General features: G+C 38.9%; 1 protein-coding gene across 2 annotated transcripts in view; it reads right to left on the reverse strand.

The window, feature by feature from the left end:
• Positions 1–13,925, reverse strand: part of ELK3 (ETS transcription factor ELK3) — a 61,089-nt gene that overhangs the window by 33,020 nt on the left and 14,144 nt on the right. For both annotated transcript variants that reach the window (XM_030548510.1, XM_030548509.1), the window contains exon 2: positions 60–268. In XM_030548510.1, coding sequence (XP_030404370.1) covers positions 60–266 — 207 coding nt within the window. In that variant the 5' untranslated portion in view covers positions 267–268. The remainder of the gene's footprint in view (positions 1–59; positions 269–13,925) is intronic.

A 13,925-nucleotide genomic window follows, 5' to 3' on the forward strand; every position in this document is an offset into this window, starting at 1 on the left:
ATTAGTTTATATGGTTTTGCTTCTATTTTCTTAATCTGCTTCAGAATAACAATGTTTACCTTGTCATAATAGTATCGGAGAGCTCTGCTCAGCTTGTCATAATTCATATTAGTTTTGTTTTTTCTGAGTCCCCACATTTTGGCCACCTCTTCTGCTTTGAGTAGCTTGAATTCCCCATCGTTGGATGTCCAACAGATCAGGTGCTCGTGTTTCTGATCCAGCAGCAATTGCAATAGGAACTGCCACAGTGTGATTGCACTCTCCATACCTACAACAGACAAAAGACAACACTGTGTGAAAGCCATTCAGTAGTAATCTGATTTAGGCTCTAGGTTCATCTCAACCCAAATCTTCATGTAGGATTAATTCTACATAGCTAAAAAACAGTTTGGCGAAGGAAGGTGCAAGGCACTAAAAAATCATTCTAAGCACAAAAATACAGAAGACCGGCACTCCCATGTCACAATTCTAGTTGGAACGTTCTTTTTCCCACATTATTTTTTGCTAAAACATACACACCAGAGTAAAGGGAACGTAACACACTGTGCATGCTGTTCACATAAACCCAGTGTCATTTCCAGGCCCTTAGCACTTCCCATTTCAATTCCTGCATCAACCACTGCGCTCTGGCCTCCTTGTTCCCACATTGCTCCTCTATAGTCCATACAAAACATGCCCTCTAAAAATCGTCATCCTTGCCCATCTCCCCCATATCCATTGCACCATGTTTAAACTTAGCCTCATTTACAATGCCCTCCATAACGGCCTCTGCCTACATCATCTCACTGCATCACTGTAACCTCTCCTCCACTAATGACACCAGTCTATGCTGGTTCCTGCTCTCAGAATTCACTCCCAGGGTACTACCCTCTCCTCAGGAAAACCTCCTGATACTGCAAGAACCACTAGAAGGGAGTCAGGAATTAAATTCATTTAACTAAACATCCACGCCGCTGTGAGGTGACCTGCCTTACCATAGTGACTGTGTAATTGTATTGCTGTAATCCCTCTCCTTCCTCACCAATCCTCTTTCTCTGCTGCTTTGTCATCTCCTTTGTTGCATCATGTCTGCACTTGGGCTGTCAGTTATTTGGAGCAGGGACCATTTTATCAGCAATGTAAGGAGCCTAGCACACTTGGGAAGTGTAAAATAATTCCCCCAAAGGGATTCATCTTAAACATTCCATCAGTTATGTAAGAAGTATCTTGCCCTTCAGTATCGCAGATGGAGCTGGCAGCTAGGAGAAAAATTTCAGACGTGCCCTAAGTCAGTTGGAAAAGTAAATCCCATTGAAACAGTGATTTAGGCATAGGGTAAAATTTTCAAAAGGGGCTGAGGGCTTGTCTATACAGGAACATCCAGGAAAAATAAGCCAAATTAACTAAAAATGCAAATTTGAAGTGGATTAATTAAACCACATTAAACTTCTGTCTGAACACCCTCATTCATAGAATCATAGGATTGGAAGGGACCTCGAGAGGTCATCCAGTCCAGGCCCCTGCACTCATGGTAGGACTAAGTATTATCTAGACCAGGAGTTCTCAACCAGGGGTCTGGGGCCCCTGGGGGGCCATGAGCAGGTGTCAGGGGGTTCACCAAGCATGGCTGGCATTAGACTCACAGCCTGTGGCCTTGAGCCCCAACACCCGGGGCTGAAGTCGAAGCCTGAGCAATTTAGCTTCACAGTTCCCCCTGTGGTGTAGGACTCCGGGCAATTGCCCTGCTTCCTACCCCTTAATGATGATTCTGGCTTTTATATGGAGAAAAACAGTTGTTGTGGCACAGGTGAGCTATGGAGTTTTTATAGCATTGGGTGGGGGGGTCCTCAGAAAGAAAGAGCTTGAGAAACCCTGACCTAGACCATTCCTGACAAGTGTTTGTCTAACCTGCTCTTACAAATCTCCAATGATGGAGATTCCACAACCTCCCTAGGCAATTTATTCCAGTGCTTAACCACTCTGACACTTAGGAAGTTTTTCCTTATGTCCAACCTAATCCTCCCTTGCTTCAGTTTAAGCCCATTGCTTCTTGTCCTATCCTTAGATGTTAAGAACAATTCTTCTCCCTCCTCCTTGTAACAACCTTTCATGTACTAGAAAACAGTTATCATGTCCCCTCTCAGTCTTCTCTTTTCCAGATTAAACAAACTCAGTTTTTTCAATCTTGCCTAGACCTTTAATCATTTTTGTTGCTCTTCTTTGGATTTTCTCCAATTTGTCCACATCTTTCCTGAAATGTAGCGCCCAGAACTGGACACAATACTCCAGTTGAGGCCTAATCAGCACGAAGTAGAGCAGAAAAATTCCATCTCATGTCTTACTTACAACACACCTGCTATTAGATCCCAGAATTAAAGTGGCCTTAATTCAGTTTACTTTAACTCACTGTGATTTAAGGCCACTTTAATTCTGAATAAAAGCATCATGCAGGGATTAAATACAGTTTAACTAGTCCACTTCAAATTCACACTTTCAATTAATGCATATTAATTTTCATGGGTGTCCTTGTGTAGATAGTCACTTCCTTTTATAAGATCCTGTCTTCTATTGCTTATATAGACAAACTAGGACATTTCAGAGAGTCCATATTCTGATTTGCCATATGTGTGCACACATTTAAATCAAGATTCAGGATTGTTAACATTGAAGATCAGGCTATTTTTACAATCAAAAATTCATTTTCAATTGATCTTTAAACTAGAAAATGAATAAGCAAGATTTTTCTCATTTTCAGTAATTTTGGAATTTGTCAGCATGTAAATATTACCTCTAACCATTGGTATAAGTATCAGGGCTGGTCATTCAGGCTTTTGTGACCGCTGTTCTAGGTATCCAAATAGGATAATTAGTTGATATCTCTAAATCAGGGGAAAATAGGAGTCGTAAAGCCACTAATTCAATATTTTTTCTTAGCACTTGCTTAATTGCTTGTTTAATTCTGACCTTGTTTCACATATCTGATACAGATATAAAAATCTCAGTATTATCAGGTTCACTGGATTTTTAGGAGTATCCACTGTCTACACCTAAGTCCAGCAAATGAAATTATCTCCAAAACAAAATTAGTAGTGTCCAGGTCACTAAAGTTCGAATATTATTCTACAGTGCGGCCAGTGTGTTTATCAGGCTTACAGCTCTACAGTTATGTTTGGTGTGACTGCCACAAGGTGGCACAAGGCTTCCAGCTATTCAACCATGTGAGACTGTATGTACCTGTATAAGCAGTTCACTGAACTTTAGGTATTTCTCTTCACTCATATACATCAGGGTGTTAATTAATGTTTGTTGCTTTTCACTCACTAGAAAAACAATCCACTAGGTCCTATGATAAACAAAATGAAACTCTGCATGTAGAATATTTAATGACAAAAATAAATAATTTATTCTTCACTAAAGTTATTTTACTAAGTCAGCTAAAGATACCGGAGAATTAAGTGAATATCTTTAGGGGGGAAGCAAAATAGAACTGGGAACTTGCCTTGGTCTAAACCACTTCAGAGCACACACACCAAAAGAGGTATTCCAAATTTGTCCATTTTTTTATGACTGCAAAGGCCTCATTTATCCATTACATTTGGAAATTCAATTTGAACACAAAAGGCAGGAATACATAGCCAACGACTCCCAGACATGCAATGTAACAATAATACAGTCTACGACAGAGGGCAGAGGTCCATGGGGAGCCATTCCAGTCTCTTCAACAAACCAGTATTTATGTTAAATGTAAAACATATTTAGAATTAAAGGCACAGTATTTACTCAGTTACATTAATTTTTATGCCGATTTTATGTATTTTTATTCCAATCCTTTTTTACCCCATGTATGGTAAGAAAAAGGGTATAAACACATATATAGATACAGATATTTAAAGTTACATCACGTGCCTTTAAAAGCAGATACAGTCTATCGGATAAATATGTGTTTAGCCTTCCATAGAAGATTTATCCAAGACATTCTGGTTAATCATGTAACTCTATTCATCTGACTCTCACATGTATACGCTAGCCCCTGGAGTTAAAAAATATGTATATTTTATTACACAGGGAGCTGGCTCATAATCATATTGTTACAAATACATTTCTATTTGAGTTTCTCCCTTATAACTAATAATATATAATATAAAGAAATATCCTGCACAATTTTAATGTACATTTGGTGCCTCTTTGTAATAACAAAAAGCATCTGAAATCATCAATTTATTTTACTCTGGGAAATTAAAAATAGCTTAAACTGTTTTAGACTTTTGTAAAACAAATCTCATGGGCTAAGACCTTGAAGACAGAATTTCAGTTGAAGAAATTAAAAAGGGTAAGGGGTTCTGAAAACACCAACACAACCTTCACAATCATGACGACATAAGTCATATTACTAGAATAGTTCAGACACACAATGTGCCTTTCTTTGCTTTTAGAGCTGGACTACATCCTCTTCTCTATATCAGAGGAAAGTGTAATTGGACCGTAACTGGTTTAGAAGTGTGTTTTGCTGCAGCACCTTCCTGACCCTTCAGCCCTGACCAAGAGCATGTATTATAGGTGATGCAGGTAGTGACAACTATAGCTAAGGTTGCCCAACAGTTTCCATTATAAAATCCTGTTTCCAGTTCCTGTAACTTCCACAAACAAACTGTACAGGCTGAAATTTTCCATGCCGGGTATCTGCCTCAGGGTGATTTTTTTTTTTTTAAGTTTTAAATAAAATGGGTCAGCTGTTTCCAAGGACATAGTTAAGGGAGAATATATGGAGCTGTGGAAGAGGAGGAAAGGAGCAGGGGGATAGCAGCAGGGGAGGGGATAAGGCTGGGGGAGACAGAGTCCAAAGGGTCTGTAATCCCTAGAGATCACTCCCCTGCAGAACCTGGAATAGTCTCATCTTTTCTTTGCTGTGTAGCAAATAACTGTGAAATCTACTGGCAAAGCATAGGTGTCCATCTCCTCTAGTCCCAGGATTCACATAAAAGATAACAGCCTTCTATTGCTATCAGTTACTCCATTAGCTTAAGTAATATATAGATCCCAACCCTGCTGTTCACCCGTATGCGGGAGGGAGGGATTCAATACAGTTCTACATGATACATTTTTTTTCAATTTGTTTTTTTTATCTTAGGAAATTACATCCAAAAATGCTACAGTAAAAGAATGTTAATGTTGCAAAGCCAAGCACCAAAATGTTAGGTTAGTTAGGTTAGTTAGGTGCAAGCTTAATTCAGTCCCCTTGTGCATACGCATTACGGTAAGTTTTTAATTATACGATCACATACTATTTTTTCCACAGGATCCCTGCTTCTTTCAGTGCATAGGGTGGACTGAAGCTGTTGTCCGTAGGACCCTGCTTCATTTGTTGCAGAAGCTGGAAGGAGTGTAATGAATGAGGCAGGGAATGGCAGGAAGTGAACGGACAATCTCATGGTTAAGGCAGTTAAATGGTGCCCAGGAGAAATGGATTCTATCCTTGCCTCTGCCACAGACTTGCTATGTGAAGCTGGGCAAGTCACATATACCAATATATTCACAGGTGGCCATTCATTGTCTATTCCTTATTTTCTGGGTACCTAATTTAAGACACCTGGTGTCTGATTTGCAGAAGTACTAAGCACCCACAACTGAAACTGAAGTCAACAGGATCTCTGCGCTGAACATACAAAGCGCTATAAAAAAAGGCCAAATGCTCTGAACAGATTGGTCACACAAAATTAGTTAACACTGTTACAATTTTGGCTTCTGTCTCTGTCCCTCAGTGGCCATGTGTAAAATGAGCATAATAGCACTTCACCTCTCGGGGTGCGGCAAAGATGATTTCATTAACATTTGTAAAGAACTAAGATGCAGTACAGTAGATTCCTAATATCAGCAACTCCTTGATGGAGAGCCAAAAGTTGCTATTAATCAGCAGTTGCCAATAAGTAAAAAGAAGGCTTGTGGGGCTGCAGCCCCGCAAATCTGCCTGCAGTCAGTGCTCAGCAAATCCCAGTGCTTCGTTCCAGCGCTGCACCTATGGAAGAAAGCGCTGGGGTATGAAGAGCACCAACCCGTAGGCAGGTTTGCAGGGCTGCAGCCAGGGAAGGAAACATTACGGCTGCACAACACCTCTCCCTTCACTCTCCAGACCACTGAAGGCCCAGGCTTGGTACATCCATGCACTTCCATCCCTGACTGCAATACCATTAGCCTGCCTGCGGACAGGGCTCTCTATAGGGAGCGGGGGTACTAGGATGGACTGAGCCCGGACCCACAGTGCCAGGGTGGAACACAGCTCAAGGAGAGCACAGGGAGAGGTACCATGCAACTCCATGGGCCACCAGCACCCTGCTCCCTGTGGAAAGCCACCCCCTCCAGCCTCCCGGCTGCCCAGCCTGCAACCTGCCCGGGTTCCACATGTACCAACGCTTCCTCCCCTGACTGCAGCCCTGTAAACCTGTGTGTGGCCTGGGCTTGCCACAAAGAAGTTGAAAATAGCTGGCATTCCTGTCGCCAATATCCAGACCAATTAACATTCTAGTCAACTGGACTGAATCGGTTCCAGGCAGAATGTTCCTATTTATAGAACGTTGTTACTAACAGGGTTTCTGTTAAGCAGAATCTATTTTGCTACAATGAGAGCCTCACAGCAAAAGTGGAGGAAATTAATAGAGCTGGTTGGGAATTCTCTGTCAGAATGATTTTCCAACAGAAAATGCAGTTTCTCCAAAATCAAAATTTTTGCTGAAAATTTTCAGATTTCTGTCAGGAAAATCTAAATGAAATATTTCATTTTGGGTGGGTTTGACCCAAATTTGAATGTTTTGGTTTTTGAACTAAGCCTAAACATTTTCTTTCAAATAATTATTTGGGTCCCCCCTTCTCTCCTATGGGCTGGATGCCTTGGAGAACTACACCTTCTGATAATGCAATGTAGATTTCCCCTTGAATCACTGGCATGGTGCATCATGGTCAGATGGCTCTAGGTGCATTACGGGAGATGCAATCAAGCCAGGAAGCCTAGCCCAGATAGGAAAATGGTGGCATAAATTACAATTATGAGGCAATGAGCCACTATGAGACAATGTAGTTCAATACTGAACTAACTTGAAACAAAGCATTTTGATACATTTTGATTTTGGCAATGTCAATGTTTAGTTTCAATCTGAATCAAAACTCCACCAAAAATTTCAACTTTTTGTCCCAATTTGGGGGAAAAACAAATGCAGAACTGTCAGAATTTTCATGGGAATTCCTAATTTTGCTCAGCAAACCCAGAAATTAATATTTTTTTACTCAGTACAAGGTTTGAATGGTGTGAAAGATATAATGCCTGGGGCCACACATTGAATGATGAGTATAAAAAGAAATACTGACATTTCAGTGAACAATATCTATCCTGTGCACTGAATGAGTCAGAGGCTCTATGGAAAATATTGACCAAATAATTCAAGAATGCATTATAATGCATATGCACCAGGGGACTGAATTAAGGTTGTACTGGCAACCTTAATTCTGGCATTCCTAACTTTTGAGTTTTTAACTTTGCAACCTTAATGTTCTTTACATGTAGGGGTTTTTGATGTAGTATATTTGTGGAAGGCACATATCCACCCAGTGATGTCAGAAGTATTAGGTTGAGCTGAATAGTCTAATAAATTTTCCCCCAATGAACACAGTCTCCACTGATATAAATAATTATTGGTATAACAACAATTATGGAAATAGAATATTTTATGGCAAAGGAATAATCTGTATAAAACAGGGATCCACAAACTTCTCAAGCAACTATCACAGTTTACCAGACTAACTGAGAAATGAATAGATGCACGGCCCCAAGGCCCAAAAGCCCAAACTTGAGGTTTACCACCAAGATAGGAAAGAAGAGCCTAGAATACCAATGCTGACACTATGTGCTAGTGATTGGGAACCTGCTTTAGAGTACACAGACAGGAGTTTGATAAATATTATGAAAGATGCCCATCAAAATGCCTATTCCCAGAAAAGCTCAGGAGATACAACATATAAATATATACACACACACCCATTGTGCGGTATTAACATTGCTCATTCCAGACAATTTAAATTAGTTTCCAGACAAAAATGTAAATAAATTGGAGTTCAGACTGAGTACACATCAGCGTAATTTGAGGGTAAAAAAATGAACCATGAACAAAACCCCCACCTTACAAGAATGTTGTTGTCGTCAAAAAACAACCATTAGAAACACAGAAAATTCAGAATTAAGGTTAAATTGAGCAGTCACCTTATATCTGTTTAAATGTTAATGACATGAACTGGGAAGTAAAAAGTAGGATACTTTGTGGCGATATTAAGATCTGTGGGCCCTGGGATAGGAGAGGCTAGAAACTCTACAGAGCAATTAGAAGGCAGAAAGCAGGAAACCCTGTGGTGTCCAGGAGCTCTCCATAGTCCCTGGCTTCACAGCTGATTTACCTAAATCTGGCCCCTAATCCCAGGTTCTCCTGTTTCTTCTAGGTTCCATGCCTGGATTTTTTTCTTCCACTCCAAGGTTTGCCTCTCTGTGGACTTTCTAGGGCAATAGGAGCTGCTACAGATCATAGTAAGTCACTAGGAACTCAAGTAAACTTTAAAGTCCATGGACATGATTCTGCATATCCACTAAGGTCAAAAATCAAGGCGTGGAACCTGGGTGAACAGATTAGTCAGGGAGGTTGACTGGAAAACCACAGAGGCTGCACAGTCTATAACAGGCCAGTTAAATCTGCAAAGCTTGGAATGGCTCAAATATGTACATGAAAAAGATTAAAACACAGGCCTAGCCAGAGCAGGGAAATTAAATTCACTAAATACATTAAGAAATTACCCAATCCTTTTGCAACCAGAGCAGCTGCAAAATATACAACTACTATACACACACACACACTCACTCATTCAGCCACCTCTCACCCTCTCATGCACACACGTGCATTTATGTCTCATACAGGAAAGTACTTGTTTTGCAGGCACACACATTTCTCTTTAAACAGATGTCTTTCTTCTTTTCAACTGGTCTGGAAAACGAGGGTGTATTTTTTGTGTGTTTATTGCCTTTGTATCCTAATTCTGGCTAAGAGCACGTTTATCTGAGCAGAGTGATGCTGTGCATTGTTAGGTCTCTCATTCACATTAGCTTTCAGCTTCCTCTATTTCTACAGGTTACAGGCAGGAAACTGGAAAATGGGCCACAGGAAACCTGGCCTCCTACATCTGTCCCAGTTTGTAATCGCAGCTCTGGTTTTATTTTGCTAAGTGTCTCAGGTTTGTTTTAACCCTTGAGATGATGACTGCATTCGCTTGCAAAACATGGCTATTTTGCTGTTAAATTACATTATTTTGGTAAGGTTGTTTTTTTTTAATGTAATTACTGGATACAAGAAATGATGAGAGAGTTGAGTAATTATTTTAAATAGGACAATATCTAGAAGGGAAAAAAATCATTATGCAAGTTTATAAATAATTCATTTTTCACTGAAATGACCAAAATCTTTCAATTTACTGTAACTAACACTCAACGCTTAAAATAAATGAATATTTTTAGAGAAAAATACAGAAAAATGTAATTTCTAGCTCTTTTATCATATCTGTATTTTTTTTTAGTTTAATTGCAAACATAAGAAACATGCTGGTTATGAAAGGGAAAATTAATTTTAATATTATCAAGAACAATTGTTTTACACATGGCTCCAGATGCAAATTTGAGCTGATGATGATTTTGAGACAGGTTGTGTTTCTAGAATAATTAGCAAAATCATTAAATTTCTCCCTTGATATTGGTTTGTGTAACAACCAACAGATCATGAGAGGTTAAAGAAAGTGGCAAGTACTAACCAAATGGCTGAACAGGAACACTGTAAAAGAAAAAGCCAAAAGTCTGAGTCAACCTTCAAATTATATTTCTCAACAGTTATGCTTCAAGGATGACAAATAGGATGTGGTCAGTGAAAAGTTAGCATTTCTACCAAAATGAAGAAAAAAAATATCAGTTTGTTTACTTAGAAATTTTGTCAAATATCCAGTGAAGGAGCTCTTACTACTAATTTAACTGACCTTGAAAAAAATAAGCTTGCAAGTAAATGTGTTGTAAACATTCATGTATTAACTTGATGAAGAACTTTCTCTGGTAAATGCCAATAGAACTAACTTGTGCTGCAGTACACACCCACAGCACTTTAGGGAACTCTTTGCACACAATATAGTGTGTTGGTCATTTTTCCATATCCAGCAACTGGAAGGTTTCCTGCTAGAGCATCCTCAGAATTTTTCTATTGTGTTGAAACTGCAAAAACTTTCTAAATCTGGACTTCCTACTATTATATTTTAGAGGTGTCTTTCTGGGAAATGCAGATTCAAGTCAAACAGTTGGAATTCCTGCAGCACCACCCAGTGGAAACATTAGAAAAAGTTAAAGATTGACCCAACACAGAAGTTCTGAGATGGCTTCAGAAGAGCAGTAAAACTGCCACACAATTAAGGTATTTTAAGGGTATGTCAAAAGACACACAGGGCTTTGTTGCCTGCAGTGCTTAGCAGTATTACATGAGATAAGCATGCTTCACCACTCATGTATAAACAACTAAATAGTTTTTCCTTAGCTTTTATTTTTGTAGGATCTTTTAAAAAGAAATTAATTTAATAATTTACAGAGCGTCTTTCCCCCTCCACCTCCCCCAAAAAATCACCACCAGTCACTTTGGGCTCTGTACAGTTTATCAGACAACAACAATTAAAAACAGCACAAAATAGACAACAGCAACTCCAAATACATTATTAAATGACGTATCGACATAATTAAAAAGAAAGGATACATACATGGGGACTATAGCAGTTGCAGAAGAAAAACACTTCTGATAAAGCAACATCTTCAATAGATTTTTAAAAGTAGAGAGGGATGGACTGAGGCAGATGTCTATGAGTCCACAGGCTTGGTCCCTTGCCACACTGAGGTGTGATGACAGAACCCCTACGATGTGACCTTCTTCAGAGTAGAGACACCCAAAAGGGTAAGCCTCAAGAAGTAGCCTTAACAAGAATGGAATATAAAGCCCTTAACATGAGGGAATATAGACTTTTCCTCCCTGTTAAAGGCTTTAATAAACAATGTGTTTAACTATTTCTAAGGCTAACCCATAAACAGAAATGCATAAATCTATAATGGTTACAAACATTCACCTTGGGATAGATGTAAAATGAATACAGACTCTTTATATTTCCTTCATCTGCTCATATGGTGTACATCTGTGGCATGTTGGCAGTGCACTAGGTTGCAATCCAAGGGACTTCCAGGTTCAAAGGCAGCCCTGTATCTTTATTCTCCCAGTATGAATTTCTTTGTTACATTTTTGCCTGTGTCAGTGGGGCTCAATTATAATTATTTTGTTCCGTTATATAAAATCTTTGAAAGTCTCCCTTTTAAATGTTGAAAAAATACACGTGCAAGTGGGAAAACAGCTAGATAAAGACAGTGTAACTACCATGTATTTAGATATTTGTTTGCAGGTGTGGATGCCACTTCTGAGGAGTTAACCCAACATATCCAGAGATGATTACTCCTAAAAGTAAATATGACTTCTTTATGAGCTTGTACTTTAACTAGTGTTTAAAAGCTTCAAATTTTGTGACAAGGTACAGAAACAAAAGCTTTTATAATCGATACTGATGACTACAATGAGGAGATGCTTTTTTAGTAAGTTTATCAGTAGAATCATAGAATACTGTAAATGTTCACTTTATATCGACTGCTATTTTTATTTTTAAACCAATCCTCCACTCTTAACTGACTTGTCGTTTACTAGAAACTCAGGAAAACAAACAGGTCTCTTAATACTGTGGATAGAAAAGGATAGGGTCAAAAGGAAAGGGAATGCAATTCTAGTAATTTAGTTTTGGCTTAGTTTGAAGGTGAGACTGAGACTTGAAACATAGTGAGGTGATGGGCAACATATGTTGGCAGACTTAGCTATCCTTCTTCTGTAAATTGAATTTTCAGAATGTGTTGGCTTAGGAAAGTTGAATTGTAAAATTATAAAATAGCATAAGGAGGTTATCTGTGTACTTACTTATTACACTGGGATTTAGTTGTATAATTAGACTAAAAATTGCATGGTCTGATTTAGTAAAAGGCAATTTGTGTACATATTTAGACATTTGCATACACAGAGTCTCCTAAAAAATGTTCCTTTGATAGCTATTATATACTAATCCAAAATCATGACTCCCTTATTCACATTGGTGAACAGTTACTCACAGGAGTAGTGAAGAACCACAGTTGCTTGCTTCCATAGGATTAGTTCTGTGACTAACTGTTCACCAGAATGAGTAATGGATTCAAAATCTAGCCCTAAATTAAAAATCACTGGTATGTACACTCATGTATCTCAAATTCCAAGAATATTAGTTTCCTTCTCCCTTTCTCAGATACAAAATTGATCCATAAAAGTTCTTTTATGCCAAAAGCTATCCAGGTTCTGGTTTGCTCTAGTGCAGGGGTCGGCAACCTTTCAGCAGTGGTGTGCTGAGTCTTCATTTATTCACTTTAATTTAAGGTTTTGGGTGCCAGTAATAGATTTTAATGTTTTTAGAAGGTCTCTTTCTGTAAGTCTATAATATAAAACTAAACTATTGTTGTATGTAAAGAAAATATGGTTTTTAAAATGTTTAAGGTGCTTCATTTAAAATTAAATTAAAATGCAGAGCCCCCCAGACCCAGGCAGCGTGAGTGCCACTGAAAATCAGCTGGCATGCTACCATAGGTTGCCTACCCCTGCTCTAGTGCTAATGCTGAAGCCTAATGAAATAACTAACTTTATCACTTAGTCTGTACCATTTTTCACAAACCTAGTACACTGATAAGACCTACAGGTATCATCTAGCATCTTGCCTCTCACTTCATTCATTAATGTAAACACTAAAATAGCTATTGGGCTGTAAGTTACAGTTTAAGGTGAACATTATTTAAACCAAAAAAAAAATCTGGCCATTGTCCTCCAGGTTTGGTAATATCCTGTATACTTAAATCAATTTCCAAGGTTGCTTCAAACCATGAAGAAGAAAGGGAAGGAGCATCACTTACATTTTTGCCACAATCATCACTGGAGAAAAAGTGCCTAAATCACAAAGCTTTAGAAATGATATTTGTTCACCAACTAATCTGTTAACATCTCTGCAGCTTCCCAGGACACACAGCAATCGTTATTTTTGTTCTCTCTATTGCATCATGGATGAGGTATTAGGCCACTCTCGTCAAATAAGATCTAAAAACTATAGCCACTCTCCTCAGGCCTCGCCATGCTACATAGCGAAAGGGGATGGATGCTACCTTTGTACTCTCCCACTCTTGGAGCTTACTGGGGATCAGTTGAGCCAATGTTGTATATTAGAGCAGTCTGGGGCTGCTCTAATTTGCAAACAGCTTTAACCTCCATGGCGCCTGCAGTAAACAGAGATCGCTAGAATGAAGCAGTGCTATAATTAGGCTCCCTATACCAGCCCTGCTCCTCTGAAGGATTCTCCTCAACTGACCGTTTAGACCAGCTTTAAGTCTGCTCTGAGTCACCAAAATAGGATAAAGCAAGAGACCAAGCTCTGACTCCTATATCTAGAAGCTAAACCCAGATTCTGATCTCAGTTAAGCTAGTGTAATCTGAAACTACTCCTCTGAAGTCAGTGGAGTTTTTCCAGACTCCACTAATGTAACAGATCAGAATTTGTCTCTCCCTTCTATATACCTTCTAATATTATTCATTCTTCTATGGCATTACTGTATGTTTTGCTCGGAAAAGCTGATTGAAGTACTTAGATTCTAAACTTTTGGAATCTGTTTGTACTAGCACAAAGGGGGCCGTGAACACCATTGCAATATAAATTGTTTAATAGTTGTAATACATACCAGGACCTTTCTCAGAAAGCCCAGGCTGAAAAGTACTCAATTAACTCTATTTGTAAAG

This window comes from Gopherus evgoodei, chromosome 1 (assembly GCF_007399415.2).
Source record: "Gopherus evgoodei ecotype Sinaloan lineage chromosome 1, rGopEvg1_v1.p, whole genome shotgun sequence".
Lineage (NCBI taxonomy): Eukaryota > Metazoa > Chordata > Testudines > Testudinidae > Gopherus > Gopherus evgoodei.